At 35.8% G+C, this 21,705-nt stretch overlaps 1 protein-coding gene across 3 annotated transcripts in view; it reads right to left on the reverse strand.

The window, feature by feature from the left end:
• PIK3CB (phosphatidylinositol-4,5-bisphosphate 3-kinase catalytic subunit beta) overlaps window positions 1-21,705 on the reverse strand; it is a 130,027-nt gene that overhangs the window by 23,868 nt on the left and 84,454 nt on the right. For 2 of the 3 annotated variants that reach the window (XM_023749581.1, XM_023749583.1), the window contains exons 10-17: window positions 20,202-20,298; window positions 17,072-17,202; window positions 14,823-14,873; window positions 11,744-11,932; window positions 6,964-7,085; window positions 6,605-6,670; window positions 4,902-5,045; window positions 3,504-3,603 (exon numbers count right to left, since the gene is read on the reverse strand). In XM_023749581.1, coding sequence (XP_023605349.1) covers window positions 3,504-3,603; window positions 4,902-5,045; window positions 6,605-6,670; window positions 6,964-7,085; window positions 11,744-11,932; window positions 14,823-14,873; window positions 17,072-17,202; window positions 20,202-20,298 — 900 coding nt within the window. The remainder of the gene's footprint in view (window positions 1-3,503; window positions 3,604-4,901; window positions 5,046-6,604; window positions 6,671-6,963; window positions 7,086-11,743; window positions 11,933-14,822; window positions 14,874-17,071; window positions 17,203-20,201; window positions 20,299-21,705) is intronic. The other variant, XM_023749582.1, reaches the window with a different exon arrangement.

The raw sequence follows: 21,705 nt of genomic DNA on the forward strand, positions 1-21,705 counted from the left end.
TTTAAAAAGAAGTACAAGGTCAATCAACAATGGCCAACTTAATCAAAACCACTGTGTTTAAAAGTTAACTTTGTCTAATAACTGAGGGTCTTTCCATCATGTTATGTAAAATTCCATAAGACAGCCCTGGCCAACCATAAATCAAAATAGTTTATCATTATGGCATTAAAACTGGAAACAACTAATGATAAAAACAAAGTATGTGTAAGCTGTATATAACAAACATATAAAATATGTATACAAAAAACATTATGAATATCATGGCTTGAATTTCCATGAACATGAGATTTATTTTATACCATATTTTCATTTTTGAACTCTGCTCCTATTCAAGGAAACTACTAAGACTCTGTAGGGAGGTGAATTCAGGCATACAGTTTCTACAGAGAGGCTGAGGGCTTGCTCACAGAAAACTGGGAAATTTCTATTAGCTTGACAATAAAATTGAGATGGCTGACCAACCTGCCAAGTTAGTCATCTGTCAAAACCACAGACACTTCATTTCTCAACAATTCCAGAAGCTGTACAAACAGTGGTGAAAAGGGAACCAGCTAAAAAATGGGCTATGCAAACAGGAACTTTTAGAAGTATTTCAAATTTGAATTTCTTCCATGTTTGTACAGTTGGGAATTTTCATGCCCCATCACTAATGTGTTGATATTCATTTCCTGGAACAGTGTCCTGAATACCCATATGGCCATAAGTGCTTCAACACCTTGTCTTTTTATAGCTTTACAGTGATAACAAGAACTGCCATGTTCTTGTTATCACTGTAGTGTTAACACTGTAGTCTTCCCCTTGCAATTCATCAGTATAGGAAAAAAAGTAAGATTAACATGATCATACATATGTCATATGACTGCTGTTATAAAAGTCAAGCTGAGGTCCCCAGAGAACCAAGAAAATGTCCAGTGTGATTTGAGCATATGAGTGAAGCCAAAGAAGTAGGGACTTCATCAAGTTTAGCCTTACAGACTTTGATGAAGAGTTTGGATTTTTATTCTCCATGCAATAAAAATTACTGCAGGGATTTTAAAAAGGGAAATGACATAATACATCTACATTTTAAAAACATAACGTTATCTGTAAAGAAAAGGGGTGAAGGGAGGGGGGAAAAGAATGAAAAGAAAGGGTGCAATTTAGGAGGTTAATGAAGACATATAGGTGAGAAGATAATGGGTGAAACTAGGGTGGTAGCCATGAACACAAGAGACATTAATAGGTATGAGATAGATTTAAGGGCACTATAAAATTAGGGGGATTAATAGTATCAATCTCAGATTGTTGTGAAGGATAAATGGCCCATAATAAGTGCTTAGCTATTATTACCATCATTAACGGGCTTTCCAAAAGGGAGGGATCAGAAATAATTCGTTTCAACATGAACTACAAATCACCAATATTAAAATGATCTCTCAAAACCTATGGGAGTTTCCTTGGCAATGCAAATGAGTTAGAAAAGTGTAGTGGCTACGAATTTGCCTTCCCTGCATTCAATGCTTCTGCTAAAACTACCATCCATGGACTTACAGAACACCTTATCTATCATCATGGTATTTCATATAGCATTGCTTCTGAACAAGAAACTCATTTCACAAAAAATGAAATGCAGCGGGGCTCGGTGTTCATGGAATTCACCTGTCTTACCATATTCCCCACCACCCTAAAGTGGTGGCTTGATAGAACAGTGAAATGGCCTTTTTAAGACTCAGTTACAGCAGCAGCTATATGGTAACACCTTCTAGAGCTGGGGCAAGGTTCCCCAGAAGGCTGAATGTACTCTGAATTAGTGGCCAATATATGGTGCTGTTTCTCCCATAGCTCGGATTCATGGCTTAGAATCAAGGTGTGGAAATGGAGATGGTACCACTATTACTCTCATGGTAATCAACTAGCAAAACTTTTGTTTCCTGTTCCTGTGACCTTATGCTCTCCTGGCATAGTTATCTTAGTTACAAAGGGAAGAATGCTTCCACTGGAAGACACAACAATGATGCCATGGAACTTGAAGACTCCTTTCCAGCCATTTTGTTCCTCATGGGAGAACAGGCAAAGAGGGTGTCACGAAGCTGGCTGGAGTAACTGATCCTGACTACCAAGGATCCTAATACTCCACAATGGAGGTAAGGAAGAATATGTCTAGAATATAGATCGCTTGGTATTATCAGGCTCTGTGATTAAGGTCAATGGAAAATTATAAGCCAATCGAGGCAGGACTACTAATGGCCTACACGCTTCAAGAATGAAGGTTTGAGTCATTCCAGCAGGTAAAGAACCACAACTGAGGAACTTGCTAAAGGCAAAGGAAACACAGAATAGGTTGGAAGGTAGTAATAAACACCAGGTATGACCATGTGACCACTTACAAAAATGAGGACTAATTGTCATGAATATCTCCTCATTTTGTTACGTGTTCATGTGTGGTGTGTTTATAGGAAATGTCTGTTTCTTCTTGCTCTTATTCCCTTATCATGAAACATAAGATAAATTGACTTTATATTACAGTATTTAAATGTTGTTAATTTTACATCATAGTATTTAATTTATAGTATATCAAGGAGAAGAATAAACACCACTCAAGGATAGCACCTCCTCTTCGGGGAAAGAGGTCAGTGCATTTTTAGTTATACTCAGGGTAGCTCTATCATGTTAGGTGAAATTTTGACCTTGTTATTGCCCTTATTTGGAGATAAAGTATGGTTTAACATTCTGCATATGGATGCTTAATCTGCCATGGTTAATTTGATGTATTAACTTGACTGGGCAATGGAATGTCCAGATATTTGTTCCAACATTAATCTGGGTGTGTCTGTGAGGGTGTTTTCAGGTGAGATTAACATTTGAATCAGTAGACTGAGAAAAGCAGATTGCCCTCCCTAATGTGAGTGGGCTTCATCCAAGCATGAAATTTTGAAAAGAACAAAAGGCAGACCCTCCTGTGAGGAAGAAGAAACTCCACCTGTATTACTGCCTGGAACGTGGAAAAAGCTCTTTTCCTGCTTTTGGACTTGAACTGAAACATGGGCTCTCCTTAGGTGCCAAGCTTGTCTGCTTTCAGACCAAAACTTATATACTATTGGCTCTCCTGGATCTTCTGCTAAATTTGTTGAAACTTCATTTTTTGACTTAAATTTTTATTTTAAAAAATGTTAGTAAGATTCAGTTACTAAAACCTCTATAAGTAATGAAATGGAAGAAATTATACAATTTTCAAGTACCATGTGGCAAATTGAATATGAAGATTAAAACAAGCTGATATTGCCTGACTGGCATGGCTTAGAGGTTGAGCGTCGACCTATGAACCGAACCAGGAGGGTCACAGTTCAATTCCCAGTCAGAGCACATACCCGGGTTGCAGGCTCCATCCCCAGTAGGGGGTGTAGAGGAGGCAGCCAATCAATGATTCTCTTTCATCATTGATGTTTCTATCTCTCTCTCCCTCTCCCTTCCTCTCTGAAATCAATAAAAATATATTTAAAACAAACAAAACAAAAAGCTGATACCTGCTTGGAAAGCACTTTCATGTGTCCTACACTTCCCCGGCAGTACGCTTCAAGGATGACACCAAACTGTATGGAGATAGCAGGAATGTGCACTTCTGATCTGCAGAAAGTTAATATTATGATGGTTTATCAAACACTTCAGATTCACCAAATGAAAGTAATGACTTCTTTATTCTATTACTAGAGGCCCAGTGCATAAAATTCATGCACTGGGTGTGTGTGTGGGGGGTGTCCCTCAGCCAGGCCTGTGCCCTCTTGTAGTCCGGGACCCTTCAGGGGATGTCCGCCAGCCAGCTTAGGCCTGAACCTCCCCCCCCAACCCCCGGGCCTAAACCGGCACACAGATATCCCTCTCACAGTCAGGGGCTCTCCCAGTCCAGGAATCCTCACTCCTTATTGTCCGCCTGCAGTGGAGGCGGGAGAGGCTCCCGCCACCGCCACTGTGCTCGCCAGCCGTGAGCCTGGCTTCTGGCTGAATGGGAAGGTGGGGGGGGGGGGGGGAGGCGCCGAGGGGGGTGGACCGCTGCTCAAGCAGAAGCTGGCTTGCTGCTCCTTAGCACTGGCCCCATCCCCTACCCACTGGTGCTGGGAGAGGTGGGGGGGAAGCTGAGCCGGCCGGCCAGGAGAGGGGCTGTGGGAGGTTGAGGCCCTGGCTGTGGGAAGTTGAGGCGCCACTGTCACGCCCTGTCCTGACTCTGCAGAGGTGCCAGGACCGAGCCGCTCCCTCTCCCACCACATCCGCGGAAGGCATGGTGCTAGGACCAGACCGGGACTGCGCAGCCCCCTCTCCCACCGCCTCTGCCGAAGGGGCAGGGGGGAGGGTGTGCCGGGACCGCCATGGCTGGCCTGGCGGTGCAAGCTCGCTGGCCCTGCCCCCCACCCACTGGTAGTTCAGGAAGGTGGTTCTTGCCTAGGCCCTTGCAACCAGGGCAGCTTGCCTTGGCCCTCGCTATCCCGGCTTTGTCTGGAAGGTCATTCTGAAGGACATTTGGTTGTGTGGTCTAATTAGCATATTAGCTCTTTATTATATAGGATAAAATTAACTTGTGATGCCAACCAAAGAAAAAAACACATCCTCTTGCTAAAAAATTTTAGTGGGATGGTCAACTTTTCAATTCTTTAAACATCATAGTACAAAAAGGTATGAAATTTTATAGTTACTTAATTTTCTTTATCCCAGGAAATCCAAATATTTTACATATTACCTTATTTGCTTTTTGGAGTGAAAACATAATATTACCAATTTAAAGATAGTTACAAAGATCTGACTCATATCACACAACTGATATAAATAAATCTCTCAACTAACTTCTATTCAATTTTTCTCACTTAAAGAATATATATACATTTGAAACAGGAAGGGATACCTTATTCCCTGAGATGTTATAAAACACTTACCTAAGGTGCCAAAATAGAAACTGCCCTATCCTCCGATTAGCAAGTGCTCTTTCTAATAGGAATCTAGAGAGGGCACAATCAAGAAAAGGCTCATATTTTAAAACTTGCACCAGTTGTAAAAGATATTGCGAGAGTTCTTCATCGCTGAAAAAAACAAAAAAAAAAACCACATAGTAAGTCACTTAATATCCTGTGCCAGAAAAAGATCCCTTCCTATCAAACGATTGAATATTAACTTACTGAAACACAATGGTTCTTTTGGGTCAGGCTTGTTGCATGCTTACATTCACTGTTCCACTATTACAATAACACGAGAAAAGCTGAAGATTTCAGCAGGAGGGAGAGTGGAAGGGAGCAAAGAACAGATATATGGGGCATTTTTATTAAATTATTTAGGTTGATACAAGGGATGATTGTACTTACAATAGGCCAGAGTTACAATAAAATTAAGTACTGATTTCTGGTCATGTTGAAAAAGTTGTGTGCTCAGTCAAGCAATCAGTTTTTAAAAACAAAACTGTATCAGTACTGTGGCAATTTATTTTCCTCTATCATTAGGATTAAATAATTCCTTCTCCCAGATAATGAATGTACAATTAAAATCTTAACTTTAAGTAGTCTGAAGGATAAGAAATGAATGCATTTGTGAGTATTGAACCACTGAATTAATATAACATAATATTGTAATTAACATGAGTTGAATTAATTAAGATTAGTGGTTCTCTATTGGGTGTCCATCCCAAAACCATTCACATGTAAACACACTCCCATCAGAGGCAATTCCAGTGTCGGGTAAGATATGAATCCCAAGTCCACAAGTAAATGCCATAGATTTCCACACAGTATTGACCAAAGGGGACTGTACAAGCATATTCACTGCAGCATTGCTTATAACTGACAAATCTAGAGAGAACTTAAACTGTTCCTCAATAGGGGAATGAAATAATTAAGATATATCCTTGTGACAGAATATTACATAGTGATAAAAAAAATAAACTACATTTATATGTAATGAGAGAGATTGACCACAAAAATCTGATGTTGAATTTTAAAAATAAGGTGTAAAATAATACATACAGCAAAACACATTTGTGTGAACTTTAAATGTATTACACTGTCATTCTGTATCTATATTTTTATAGATATAGAGGTGTGGTAAAGCAGAAAGTATAGTGTAGAAGAGTAACGAATTCATGATTATGGCTGTCTCTGGAAAGTGAAAGAAAAAAATCAGGGCTCAGTAAGGAAACTACAAGGACTTCATCTTTAATTGTAATGTTATTTACTTAAAATTAAAATTAAATAATCCTTACAAAATACATTTATTAATTCTGAGTGGTAGAGAGAAAAAGAGTTAACACAGCAGGTCTAACTGCTATCCTCTGAAAAAGGTTGGCCCTTGGCTGGCATCTGGAAACTGATTTAAAAGGCTTTCTACCAACCTGACAGAAAAGAGTGGCTCACTGTGCCTACACTGTGCACAGTGTATTTATGCTGACTCCCCATTTTTCTTCTGGAACTCTAGAACTTTGGTATGTGCTAGATAGAGGGTGCTTGTGATTAGCCCCCAATAAGAACCCTTGCCACCAAGTCTCTAATGCTTCCCTTGTAGACATTTCAAATGTGTCGTTACAACTCATTACTGGGGGAAATTAAGTGTAATTTAGTTTGATTCCACTGGGAAAGGAACCTTAGAAACTTGCCTGGTTTCCTCCAGACTTTGCCCCATGAATCTTTTTCCTTTGCCAATTCTGCTTTGTATCCTTTTGCTGTAATAAATCATAACCAAGAGTATGATTATATGCTGAGTCCTATGAGTCATCCTAGTGAATCACAGAACCTGAGGGTGATCTTGGGGACCTCTGTTCCAGTATGTTTTTGTTTTACAATATAGAGTAAATGCAGAGAGAGAGAGGGAGAGAGAGAGAGAGAACACAAATGCTTTAAATTCTGAATAATTCCTAGCCTTTTCCTCTCTTATTAGATATTCAAGCAGACATTACCTTCTCTATCCACACCCAAGTAATCCCTTGCCCCCCAAAAAGCCAACTGCAGGAGATACCTCATCTGTCGCAGGCAGCCTACAGCATATTCCCGAACGTACTGATCTGGATAGTTGAAATCAAGAAGCTCCAGGGCCTCCCGAGGAGGTAGTTTAGGCCAAATCTGAAGTAGTGCCTGAAGCTGTTTAAAAATTGAAACTGGTTCAGAAATTATAGGGGTGAGGAGAAGAGATGGGTCAAAAGGAGAAGCAAACTTGCAATTACAGAGGCCTCAACAATCCATTCCTGTTAACATGGAATAGTAAAAACTGTCACAGCTGAAATATTCTATAGATAAGCAGAAAATAAAAGCTATTAAATACTTACTTGAAAGTATAGATGATGCCCTGAATATATGAATTCCACAATCAATGCCCATTAAATAATTTTAAAAGGAACGAAAGAGAGGGTGAGGGAGGAGGAAGAGTACGTGTGCACAAAATGATCAAGAAATACTTAAAGGTAAAATTCAAAGTACAAATATAAGTGGCAATGCTCAAATTAATGATGAGCGATTTGCATGGAAAGTCCATTAATAACAACATAAAATTATTTTGAGGGGGTTGACTTTTAACTCTTAGTATTTTAAAAGAATCTTACGACTTGATGGAACTTTTTATTGACCATAACATGCTTAAACCCTAAATCATAATAAGTAACTCATTAGATATAAATAGTACCTAGTTGTTTATTTTCTATAAACAAGACAAATACAATTAGTCTTTTACTTGCAGATGCCACTTAGAAATGGCCAGACTTAGGATAAAAAAGAATCCCTTGGGGAGATAAGCTGGGACTACAGGTGGAGGACAAGTTTGGGTACACATGGCCACATCTTTGGAAACCTGAGTTCCAAAAAGCTCAAACCTCTTGAGCTTTTGTGCAAAACTTAGGCTTTAAGAATTAAGAATAATGTTTCTTTTTTTCAATACAATTTTTATTGATTTCATAGAGGAAGGGAGAGGGAGAGAGAGAAACATCAATGATGAGAGAGAATCATTGATTCGCTGCCTCCTACACGCCCCTTACTGGGGATGGAGCCTGCAACCCAGGCATGTGCCCTTGACCAGAATCAAACCCAGAATCCTTCAGTCCGCAGGCCAATGCTCTATCCACTGAACCAAACAGGCTAGGGCTCTCATCATTGATCTCTCTCTCTCTCTCTCTCTCTGTCTCTCTCTTTCTCTCCCTCCCTCCCTCCCTCCCTCTCCCTACCTCTCTGAAATCAATAAAGATATATATATATATATATAAAAGAATTAAGTAAAACTGGTTTATATTTTATCTGCATCCTATCAGAGCACAGTGAGACTCATCAGGATTGCTCTTGGCAAGAGCTCCTTTCTCCTCACATTTTTTATATGTTTATAGCATGCACTCTTATCAGGACGGTTAAGTGGGGGGAAAATTGGTTATGGAGAGCAAAAACATTTTTTGGTAATTATGAATGTAGCCCTCTAAAGCTCAACTCTATCTAATAAAATCCCTTTCCTTAATATTTATCTTGTGTTTCCTTGGTTATTGCTGACATCAAGTCCAAGGAGAAAACATAAAATATATACAAGATAAGTTACAAACTATGGCAAATAGATGGCAATGACTGGAGAACGGTCTCTCAGCTGACTGCCCCAAACTCGAAGTCATGTTGTGAGAGGTGGTCTGTTACTACCTGCTAGCTGCCTTGTATATGCCATTTGAGCTTTTATGTGAGATTTGGGTTTTGAGAATTAAATAAAAATAGTTTATATTTTATTATTTAATTCTACAAATTATTCAACCCCTCATTAATTATGTCAGTGCCCCCCTAAAATCAGTAATATCTGAATATCGAATAGCTAAGTTAAAAGGTATTTTCTTGTATCAAAGAAATTTCAAAGTTTACTAAAGATAATTTAAGAAATTAACTTAATTTTTCAGTAGTTTTATATTTACAGAATAGCTCTTGAATAAGTTTTAAAGATTTTATTACCTTGCTATTATTAGAATACATTTATGTAAATTGATACATATAAAACTTATTATAATTTACATAATTACATCAAAAATTTTCAACCAACAGTAAAATGTTATTTTATTTTAACTTTTACCTACCTTAAGATTTTGTTTAATTATTCTTAAAAGTTGCATTGAATAAAAATAAGCTATATACTTGTTCTTCATGTATTTTAAAGCATATATATACATACAGTACATAAACAGACATATACTTGTCTGTGGCATCAAATCTCATGGGAATGAGGCTTTTACTTGTACTGTATATACATACAGTACATAAACAGACATATACTTGTCTGTGGCATCAAATCTCATGGGAATGAGGCTATTAAGAGACTAAAAAGGCTCCTATGGAGTGTAATATTAAAAAAAGTTTGACAAAAAGCAAAAAGAAATAAAAAAATAAAAAAGAAATAAATAAAAAAAGTTTGAGAAATACTGGTTTAAAGATATGAAATACCCACCACACCCCACTTTTTATCACTGATGGGGCCCCCTCCATACTTTGCTCAAGGCCATAAAGGACCAGCAGTCCTCGTTATGGACAGAGGAATTAGGGGGCACTATTTCCTGAGGGTCTGAAACAATAGTAAAAAAAGCTCTAGCATCTCAAGTTAACTCTCGGAATACATTCATTACCCCACAAAAATAATACTGCAAAGGATATATGATACTCTAATACTTGAGGTTCAACTATGTTGTGGGTTAAAAACAGCCCTATTATTGAAAAGTAATTAACTTTGGTAAGATTATTTATAATTATTTAAAAATCAATTATATAAACATAAATAAATTACCAAAACCCATGAGTTTAGTTTACGGAAACCTACAGAAACCAATATGGAAGGGAAATAATCAGTCTCAGCCATAGAAATATCGAAATAGTGAAAGCAATAGAAATAGTGAAAGCAATGCTGACTAATTATCTGCCTGCTGCAAAGACCACTGAAACCCCTTGTACATTATGCCAACAGAGTATTTTCCTGTGGATTAATGGGAGACTACTCCTCCATAGAATTTTCATCTATGGCCTATACTTGTAGAGTCAGAGTACAAACTACGCACCAGGCTTCTGACTCTTCACATTTTAAGGTAGTAGATTTACTGAAAATACAATTTACATTCTTTTGTACCAGTTTACTGTAACTGGCAATGGGGCAGGGTTGAGAGAAAAGCCAAATCACATTACTTTTTATTCTATTAAATTTTTTTCTACATTACTAAAAAAGGAGATTAGGATTGTGAAATTCATGCATTCACACACTTATTTACACACATTTAGGTGTTTCTACTTGAGTATTAAGTTACACTCCTGGCTTTCTTTTAACGTCAAAATGGAGGATGTTAAACTATCTGAAAATAATGCTCTAGTCTATGAGGACGTTAAACTATCTGAAAATAATGCTCTAGATTCCCTCATGGAAATGAGATAAGCATGCTAAATTCCTGAATATAAAAATTACTGTCCCTAGGGTACAAATAAAGAAATATTAACCATAAATTAGTTCATTCCATTTTCTGACAGTTGACATATAGTAAAACCTCTTTCTCAGGTATCTTTTAAGTATACAGCAAGAAATGATTCCTACTCTATAATTTTATACAAAATAATATGATGTATTTCTTGGTGGAGGGTGGGATCAGGAAGTACTTAGAACTGAGCACTACCCATGAGAAGTAGGCAAATGTGCCAACTAAAAAATGTTTACATCTGGTATGCCACCATTATGAGGGCTCACAGAAAACTAAGCTTGAATTTAAATAAGATGTAACAACAATAAAACATATCTAAAGGACAAAATTAGTTACTTTTTAGAGTAAATAATGTGCATGTGGTCTAACTATAGAAACAGTTTAAACAAGGCCCATAATAAATATAATTATATAACATGGTCAAAAAAATCATTAAGAAATAAACTCAAAAGAAATCCTTTCTACACTTAATTTGGGAAGAAAAACTGTAACAAAGATTTTAAAAATGCATATGATTAAAATAAATTTTTTAAGTCATTATAGATTTACTAAGCCCAAAAAACTCTTTAAAACACTGGGTTAATTCAACTAAATAAACAAATTTGGTTATTTCAATATTCCAAATGTATTTGTTCTGATTACAAACTATTTCAAGGATCTTTCTATAGACCACTTATGGTCAATTAAATTTAATAAATGCTGGTGTTTTTTGACAGTCTTAAAAAATCAAAAAAGGAGTTAAAATTTAGTGGCCTTTTGGAAGCAAAATTTTTCCCCCTTCTCTATTCTGTCTAAAGGGAAACATTCAACTCTGCCAAACAGAATGAATGTTAAAATTGAGCTGAATGGTTTATGTTCTAAAATGTTAACTTCCACATATGGAGGTAATTTTCAAATAATATACTCACTGTAGAACAGCCACTGCAAAGGATCTTAAGATTAAAAACTTTGGAGTTCACTGAACTGTTAGAAGTAACCCAGGACCTACAACCTGTCAGTAATTACTATATATATATATATATATATATATATGTGTGTGTGTGTGTGTGTGTGTGTGTGTGTGTGTGTGTGTAATTATTATTACCAAAACCACTGTTTTTATTGCGTTTAGTGAAAGATACAGAAAATCTACACAGAATCTGGGCTCTTTAAATCTTAATGTTTTCTGGACTACTACTTAGATTATATATAAGAGTTAAAATCTCAAAATTTCTCCTGTAGAAAATTAGCCAACCTATACACGTATACCTACTATGTAGGAGAAGACAATTTACACAAAAGCAACAAAGTAACATACTCCCAAAAGGTGTTACAGAAGTGATCTTTTGTTACCTGAGCAACATCCTCAAGTTTATTCCACTTGATCGATAGTAATAACTTTGGCAGTGACTGTGGGAAGTTCTCTCTGCAGTCTTGTCGCAAAGTCCAAATAAGATCCATTTCATTCTCACACAGCTGAGACAAGGGATCCCTGTCCAAGATTTCCTTCAGTACAGCAAGAAACTTTTTTCCACCCCGACTCTAAGAAAGTAAAATTACGCATTATAGAACTGAATTGTGCAAACATCCCTGGCAAACACTTAGCAAATTTTATACAATGAATTTATAAACAATTTATCAGCTTTAACATGTGAGATAACTAAAATCAAATTCCTCAAAAAGATTAATAAAGATGAATTCTCCTTTTAAAGTTTTTATTGTCAAATATAACATCTGTAAGCTAAGAATAAAGGGAAGAATTATTCTCAAGCAGTTCTGAAAAAGGAAAAATATTGTTTCCTAAAAATCCATATGCAAACACTAGGTGGCAGAATTGCAATCTGGATTAAAAAGAAGTTAATATTTGGACTAAATTTCTTCTTTAGTTTTCAGTTTCTATCAAAAACAAACACACAAACAAAAAGATAAACCAAACATATTAAATTTTAAAAGAAAACTTAGCTCTGGCCAGGTAGCTCAGTTGATTAGAGCTGCATCCCCATTTGCCAAGGCTGCAATTCGATCCCTGGTCAGGGGGCACATACAAGAATCAACCAATGGCCCTGGCAGGTGTGGCTCAGTTGGATGAGCATCATCCTATGCACGGAGAGGTCACCAGTTCAATTCCCGTTCAAGGCACATGCCTGCATTGCAGGCTCGGTCCCCAGTGGGGAGCATGCAGGAGGAAGCCGAGTAATGATTCTCTCTCATCATTGATGCTTCTCTCTCCTCCTCTCCCTCTCACTTCCTCTCTGAAATCAATTTAAAAAATGTTTTTTAAGTCACAGGAGAGCTTGAATGGGCTGCCACTGGCCAACTCGGGTCATTTTGAAAATCAAAATAAATGACAGTGATTAATTATAAATCACTAAATAAATGGAAATCATGAATCTATATTAATATACCTTAAAAAAAAGAATAAGCAAAAACTGGAGAAGAAAACCTCTATCTTATGGTATAAGCCAACTAATAAATCAATCAGGAAAATTTGAAAATCAGCACTTGGCAAACCACTGTAATAATATTGATTCAAGCAAGGTATATTAATAAGTCTTAAAACAATTGGGTAAAAATGTGAATCAGGATGTCTACTTGGAGTCAAAATATCCTCCCATAAAATACTAACTTTATAGAGAAAAACCTAGCAGATCAAATGATAACAACTAGTATCAATATTAATCACACAAATTGACATTGTTGCTTCCTGATAAAATGCAGTAAAGAACACTCCATTACTTCTATAGTATTCCTGCTAAAAATGCATAGCTGGTTTCTGATCATAGATAAAACATTAGGCAATCCAAAGTGAGTGACATTCTACAAAGTAACTGGCTTGTATTCTTTAAAAAGTCAGTCATTAAAAATAAGGAAAGGCTGAGCAATTGCTTTAGATTGAAGGGAACGAAAGACGCACAACAATGAAATACAACAAGTAATCCTGAGTTGAATCCTGTACCCAATAGCGGACATAATTGAGACAACTGGCTAAATTTGAATGGAATGTGTAGTTTAAACAACAGAACTACCAATATTTTATTTTCTGATTTTTATGAATGCATTCTGATTAAGTATGAGAATATCCTTGTTTCTAGGAACTACATACTAAAGAATTAAGGGGTAAAACACAACTTGGTAAAACAAATGTTAACAGTTGGGGAAACTGGATGCAGGTTATATGGGAATTTTGTACTCTTCCTGTAAGTTTTCGTAAGTTTGAAAAAAATTCTAATGTTTGATATATCCTATCCCTAAAATTGAAGTTGTAAAGACTTCAAAATCATTCGACTAAGAAAACATTCTAGGTGAGTGGTTCTCAATCTTCTGGCCCTTTAAATACAGTTCCTCATGTTGTGACCCAACCATAAAATTATTTTCGTTGCTACCTCATAACTGTAATGTTGCTACTGTTATGAAACGTAATGTAAATATCTGATATACAGGATGGTCTTAGGCAACCCCTGTGAAAGGGTCGTTCGACCACCAAAGGAGTCGCCACCCACAGGTTGAGAACCGCTGTTCTAGGTAGATCCCCAGAACCTCTGAACTGAAGACTGAGTCATCAAAGCCAGCCAATAAGGTTTTGTACCTGAGTTTCTGCCATAAGAAAATAAGACTACTTTATTTATAACACAGATGTTTTAGCTTAGAGCAATTTTAAAAAAAATATATTTATTGATTTTTTACAGAGAGGAAGGGAGAGGGATAGAGAGTTAGAAACATCGATGAGAAACATCAATCAGCTGCCTCCTGCACACCCCCTACTGGGGATGTGCCCACAACCAGGGTACATGCCCTTGACCGGAATTGAACCTGGGGCCTTTCAGTCCGCAGGCCGACGCTCTATCCACTGAGCCAAACCAGTTAGGGCTCAGCTTAGAACAAGTCTTGTCAACCTCAGTGTTATTGATATTTTGTTGTAGGAGGACATCCTGTGCATTATAGAAAATTTAGCAGAATCCTTGAACTCTACTTACTAGGTGCCAAACAAGAAAATACTGTACGGTTCCATTTATATGAGGTATCTAGATGGTCAAATTCATAGAGGGTGCATATGGAAGGCAACCAATTAATGTTTATCTCTCACACTGATGTTTTGCTCTCTTCCCCTCTCCTTTCCCCTTTCTCTAAAATCAATAAAAACATTTAAAAAGGAAAAGAAAATTACAGCCTCCTCATTCAACTGAGTAATATTCAGAGTATTATTAATCTATGAGATGTCACAGCATCCTTTACAAACTAGCTGAACTTGTGTTTATCTCAGAAAAGGACTTACCACGGAACACAGACACCTACAGACAGCTGCCACTTAACAAAACATTAGTATGTACATATGCATGAGTACAGTCTTCTGTAAGTTCATTGCCATAAATGAGATGTAGCTAATAATAAGCACAACTTTATAATAGAGTCATTTAAAAACCTTGATACTTACTGATACATTAGCACTATCACTGCTTGCAATCTCAGCTGCCTTTTCGATAATCTGTTTAAAAAGATTTAAAAAATCAATTTTGGCTCTTGTACTTGTGAATTTTAAATATAAATGACTTTACTTCTTGTACATATAGTCTGGCATTTCTATGCTTTATAATGTAAACATGAATTTGAAATGCAAAATGGTATAGTGCAGTGATTCACAATCTTTAAACTCCGGATAACTAGGAACCAATGGCATTACTAAAAGGGACTATGACTCCTAGGATGCACTAGGATTGTCTGTAGATAAAGTGAGCAGTGGCTTGCATATGGAGGTGGGAAAAATTTTTTTTAATATCGGTAAATGTCTTCTGATTAAGAAAATAAAAAGGTATGTGAGAGTTACTAAAATAGAGTAAGTTTTGTCATTTGTCATCACTTTTTTTCTGAATTAACAGATATCAAAAGTGTAAAGTAATGACAACCTAAAAATACCTTTTAAATCATTAAGTTTGAAAGGGCTCTAATTATTGAAAAGATGGGAACCCATGAATTCAGGAAGAAGATCAGTGGTAAAGAATCCGAGAACCTATATCTGAGTTAGGTAACAAGCTAATAATCTGTCTGTATCCTCATGTGTAAAATGTAAGGATAATTCCCATCCTATTTCATAGGGTTGTTATAATAGTAAAATGAGATTATGTTTATTAAAACTAAACAATAAAAATAAAGTTGATTTGAAAAGTAAAATGCGTGTGAGATTACAGCAAAAAAAAACCAAACACATGAAAAAGAATATGAGGAACTTTCACTTTTTATATCTGTATTATTTGATTTGGTGTTTATAAAACACCAAAAAATTGTACTATTATAAAAATTGTACTATTAAAGAAAATCCAATAAGTATGAATGTGTTTGACATACTTAAAGACTAAAATCTTCATCCCAAGTTGATCTTCAAAGACAAAGGAAAGTTTAGTGATTGATTAGAGAGGACTTTATGCAATGTTGACATAAAACATTTTTAAAAAACTAGACTTCTCTTGAAATATTAGATTAAAAACATTTATATTTGCACAGGATGTTATATTTGTAAAAATGCTTCGAAATGTGATCTCATCTGATTCCAAAAAAAATTATACCCAATTGTCAAATATACCATAATTACACACAAAAACAGGCACAGCTAGGACTATTCTATTCCTATTCTAAGGAATAATGCCATGGCATAAATGTAATGGATGAGTCAAAATGTATCTTTTTTATTCAATGTACACTAAGATAGAGGGTTCTTGACATATTTAGGATTTCTATTGTAAGAATCACAAAGCATTATTGATCAGAAAAACATTTTATAAGAAACTGAAATGAAAAGCTATTTCTTAGGTGAATAAAATTCAATTAAAACACAAGGAAAAAACTTTAAATTACATATTTACATACTACTTTTAAAATCTACTCTCTACAGGTCTGATAGTGTTAAACATTAAAACACAATTAAGTTTAAAGGTGGAATAATTAGATACTACTTAGTATAACATCAACTTTTAAAGGTAGCTGGTTCACAAATGGATTAAGGAAATAAAAGAAATATTATTATTTGAGAATTTGCTCAAAGATTTCATCGTAAAAATCAGCAATCATACCTGAAACAAAGATACCACACCTGAAGATAAAACATATGACAGCTTACTTAGACCTCTTAACATGTAAATTAGACATACTATGATACTCTCCTTATCCTCAAGACATGCCATTCACATTAAGGAAATGTGTTTAGAAATGCAAATCCTTGGTATAGATTCTACAAAAATAATAGTACCTTAGGAAGTCCTACTAAAAGTAATATTCTACATAAATCATGTTTTCTTGAATACCAACTCTAACATAGCAGTTATTATGTCTTTAATCTCTGAACCAACATGCTGGCATATTTCACATGTTCAGAATTACATCTAACTGCATTTACAGCCCTTGTAAACTGAAAAGCAAACAAACAAAAACCTCTGAGAACAATTATGATTTCCTCATTTTATAAATGAGGAACCTGAACTCTAAAGATAACATATCTCACTTGGTCAGTGACAAAGCCAGGACTAAACAGAGTTGACTCCCTGCTCAGTGATCTTTCCACTGAACCAAGCTGTCAATTTATGTGATGTTTTGAAACAGAAATAGAAATAGACATATAGAGCTTCAACTATAAACCAGGAACTAATAATTCAATTACTTCACACATAGTGGCCCTTTAAATAATTATCTTACCTTATCAAAGGGAGGGTAATAATAAGGTTGTTTTTTATTCTCTGGGAATCTGATATGCAAAGCTGTTGCATTCTCAGTATATGGATTTGTTTGAACAGTTCCCATTGGATTCAACATTTCTTCAAGTTCATCTAAAACATGCAAATAATTTTGATTCTTAAAATATATTTTTGAAAATGAAATAAAACTTTAATGGACTTAAACCATGAAAATGATTTTAAAAGTTTGTCACCTAAGGAACTATGGCAGACAATTTTATCAGTAAGCCTCTAATTTTCTGTTAATGCTTGGCACAAAATTTGAATCTGAGTTTATATACATTTTTAAAGTGAGAAAATTAACAAAAATTAATAGCTACCTCACCTCATTCTTCAATTTGGTAAGTAGTCTCAATTTTGGGGGAAAAAAAATAATTGAAACTGTTCTTCCTCCACCAAAATTAAGGGCCCAGCCCCCTGGCTGGTATGGCTCAGTTGGCTGAGTGTCTTTCCATGCACCGAAAGGTTGCCAGTTCGATTCCCGGTCAGGGCATATGCCCAGGTTACAGTCAGGGTGCACATAGGCAATCTCTCCCCCCCCCGCCCCCCCCTCCTTCTCCCTCTCTCTTCCTATCTCTCTAAAATCAATAAAAAAAACATTTTAAAAAAATTAAGGGCCCATAGGACTCATTATTTCATCAGTATAGATAGATTTCTTAATCAGATGTAATCTGATTTCCATGGTCACCACAGTACCCAAACTGGTATTTTCAGTCATCAATGACATTTCTTTTGACAAACTTAATGTTCCTTATTATCCCATAACTGCAGACAGTTAAACACCTTCTCTGGCAGTTTCTCTAACACTCCATTCAAGTGGTATTCCTTTAACCTCACCAACTGCTTCTTTCTTCAAGGCACTCCTTCCTCCTCTCTACCACTCTAAACACAGTCCATGCACAGAATTGTGCACAGGAATCTTAGAATTTCAGTGTTTTCATAAAACCCTGGAGTTCATATAACTTTTTCATTCCTAGCTAAGTAAAATGTTGAAGAGACATGAAATTTAAGATGAGAGAACAGAGCTAGCTCCCCATCTCTAAACTAATTTCTCTTTTCTTATACTGATTTTTAAGTTATTCTCTTATATTTCCTGAGAAAAATCTGTCTAGGCCTAATGTCCAGATCATATGTACAATCAGAATTATCTCCCAAAACTAGAAAATCTTTTTAAAATTAATAAGTTTCAGCTAGTTAATTCTTGGCTCATCTTTTTAAACACTCTCATCTCACAGATTCCATCTTTACTGGACTGAAGTAAACCTCATAATTTATACACCTCTAAAACTACCTTCTTGGCAAATTATGATCTTACATTTGCTAACTAGTGGCATTATACCCATTTGTCCTACCAAATGCAACCTATCTAAAGTCAAATATAGCATTTTAGTATTCTTATCAGCCCCAAACTTATGGAGGCAACCTTGCTTAAAAGTGATCACAAAAAAAGGCAAATGAAGAGTACAAATTGGTACAATCTCTAAGAGAACAATTTGAGATTATCAACATTACAAATGTATTTATTTTTGACTCAATAAATCCACCTCTGAGAATTTACTTTAGATATATACCAGCACATAAGCAAGATTATTCATTATAACTGTTAAAACTATCACAAGATAACTCTGCTTTTGTAAAGAGAAAAGTTCAAAAGGACAAAGAGTAGAACACTGCACAGAATATGCTATTTTATGGAAAAATGGGGGAAAAATTAAAATCTATTTTTATATTGCCTAGTGTATACATGAAAAATTCTGGAAAGACACAAAAGCAAACAATAAATGGAATTATATACCTTTTAATGATGACCTAAGAACTCAAGATAATAGATTATTTGTAGCTCATTTCTGACTTGCTCCTCCTACTGGGATAAATGTGACAATTCTAGAGCTGATACATGCAGAGAGCTAAAGTGTTCACTTATTGTTTTTCACCTTACATTTTGTTAGATGATAAAGTTAAGTTCATGGTATACCTAGTTCATACCACCAAAATATTTTCTAAAAATACCAGTCACATTGCTTGATGATTCTGGAGAACATCTGTGAATCTAAATTAAGATTTTCAAAAAAAGTATATTGCTGAAATGCATAATTTTTACCCTAACTGTGAAACCATAGTTCTTCTTAAGAAATGTGTACATGCACACTGCTTTCCTATAATTGGGGATTAACGTGATTAGTGAAAATTATTGGAGGTATATGCAGGAAAGGATAGGAACAGAATATGCACACACATAAAATAGTAGAACGTGAGATGAGTATATACAGCCATAAATAACTAATTGTAATTTATGTACAAAACAATTACGTGTGTGTGTGTGTGTGTGTGTGTGTCCAAAAACAACTTCTATGCTAGCAACTACTAATATATGAACATTTTTCAAATGTTTGTCACCCACAAAATAATATTACAATGCAAGTTAGTTCAAAATTTTATTAAATATCTATGAAGACAGAAAAAAACCCACTTATAATGCAAGTTACACACTAAAAATGTCCAACATTTGGGAAAGTCTAGAGTAATGAGAAGAGCCAAGCAGTCTTTTGTACAAATCCTAGGTTTGAACCAATTATGTAAGATTGACAGAGGTTCACTTTCCTCATTTGTAAAATGGAGATAAAACCATCGACCTGATAGGAGTACTTTGAGCTGTATTTGAAAAATATAGGCATGTAGAAGGTGCGCTTCTTAGCTCAAATTTCAGGCTAAAGCCAACTAACAGGTGTTTTTATTATTCTTCCCATACTAGTGAATGTTCCTCCTACTACTGTAGAAATTTAGTACAACTAGAACCAATAAAGAAAAGACAATGTTATAAAAAGACATTAATCCTTTGGAGAATTTCTCAAAAACTTAAAAATATAAAATGCTTACAGTGTGAAAACATTCATTGAACACAATATATGCAGACACAAATCACTTTTTGAGTATATTAAAATAATCTATAGAAATTTGTTTTAAAATAAACAATAAAGATATGAAATGACCGTTTTACTAAAATGAAAGAATAGTGAGTCATAAAGAAACATTAACTAGTCCACATGCCAAAAGTTATTCTTTAACACTAAGAATCAGAATGCAAATCTTACCAGGAAATGAAGACCAGCTGTGCAATATTATGTCTCCAGATCTCAACTGTCCTTTAAAGTCAAAAACCATCGTATTTACCCATGCTACAGGATAATGCTGTTGAAAAAGATACCATTGCATCAATACGCTAAGAATGAATTTTAAGGTGTAAACATGTACATGCCTTTGTTCCAATAATCTTAGTACTAGAAATGTCTAGAGTTCTAGATTATCCCCCACCAAAACAAACAAATATAATCCCTCAAGATGGCCCTAGCCGGTTTGGCTCACTGGATAGAGCGTCGGCCTGGGGACTGATGGGTCCCAGGTTTGATTCCGGTCAAGGGCATGTACCTTGGTTGTGGGCACATCCCCAGTAGGGGGTGTGCAGGAGGCAGCTGATCGATGCTTCTCTCTCATCAATGTTTCTAACTCTCTATCCCTCTCCCTTTCTCTCTGTAAAAAATCAATTAAAAAAATTTAAAAAAATCCCCCAACATCTATATTGCAAAATGTTCAGCATCTTTAAAATGGTTGAAGAAAACCCTAAAAACCAATTAAAGTTTCACAATAAAATAGTATGTCCAAAAAATGAAATGTTGTTGTACATCCACTGAAAATGAGGAGAAACATTTAATGATTCAAGACAATATATCTAATATATTGTCAGGTTGTATGTTTTAAGACTTTTCAGCATATATAACTAGAATAAAGCAATGCCTCTAGATATCACAGAATTTATTTATATGTCTAAAAAGGAAGCACTAAGCTGATATGATTTTATGTAGAAACTTAGACTAATTAAGTCAGTGTATCAAAAAACCTTATTAACACTCAAATGCTTTGAGTAAAATATTCTGTATCAATGGAGGGAAAAAAGACTAAGAAAGTAACTCTTCTGTGACTTTTTCATGAAAATTTATTTTGAAAAAATTATAATAACCAGCCCAGCCGGTGTGCCTCAGCGGTTGACCATCGACCTATCAATCAGGAGGTTCGATTCCCCGTCAGCATATATGCCCAGGTTGCAGGCTCCATTCCCAGGAGGAGGTGTGCAGGAGGTTGCCGATCAATGATTCTCTCTCATCATTGATGTTTAAACTATCTCTCTCTCTCCCTTCCTCTCTGAAATCAATAAAAATATATATTTCTTTCTTTTTTTTTTCTTTTGTGTGCCCTTAACCAGAATCGAACCTGGGACCCTTCAGTCCACAGGCCGAGGCTCTATCCACTGAGCCAAACCAGTTAGGGCTAAAAATATATATTTCTTAAAAATTACTATAACCAGAGAAAATATTTACTTTCTGATGCTAAGAATCCTATATAATAAAAGTCTAATATGCAAATCGACCAAATGGTGGAACAACCGGTCACAATGACGAGCACTGATCACCAGAGGGGCAGACGCTCAATGCTGGAGCTGCCCCCTGGTGGTCAGGCGCTCCCACAGGAGCATGGCTGGCGAGCGCAGCGGCTGTGGTGGGAGCCTTTTCCACCTCCGTGGCAGCGCTAAGGATGTCCACC

This window comes from Myotis lucifugus, unplaced genomic scaffold, assembly GCF_000147115.1.
Source record: "Myotis lucifugus unplaced genomic scaffold, Myoluc2.0 scaffold_8, whole genome shotgun sequence".
Lineage (NCBI taxonomy): Eukaryota > Metazoa > Chordata > Mammalia > Chiroptera > Vespertilionidae > Myotis > Myotis lucifugus.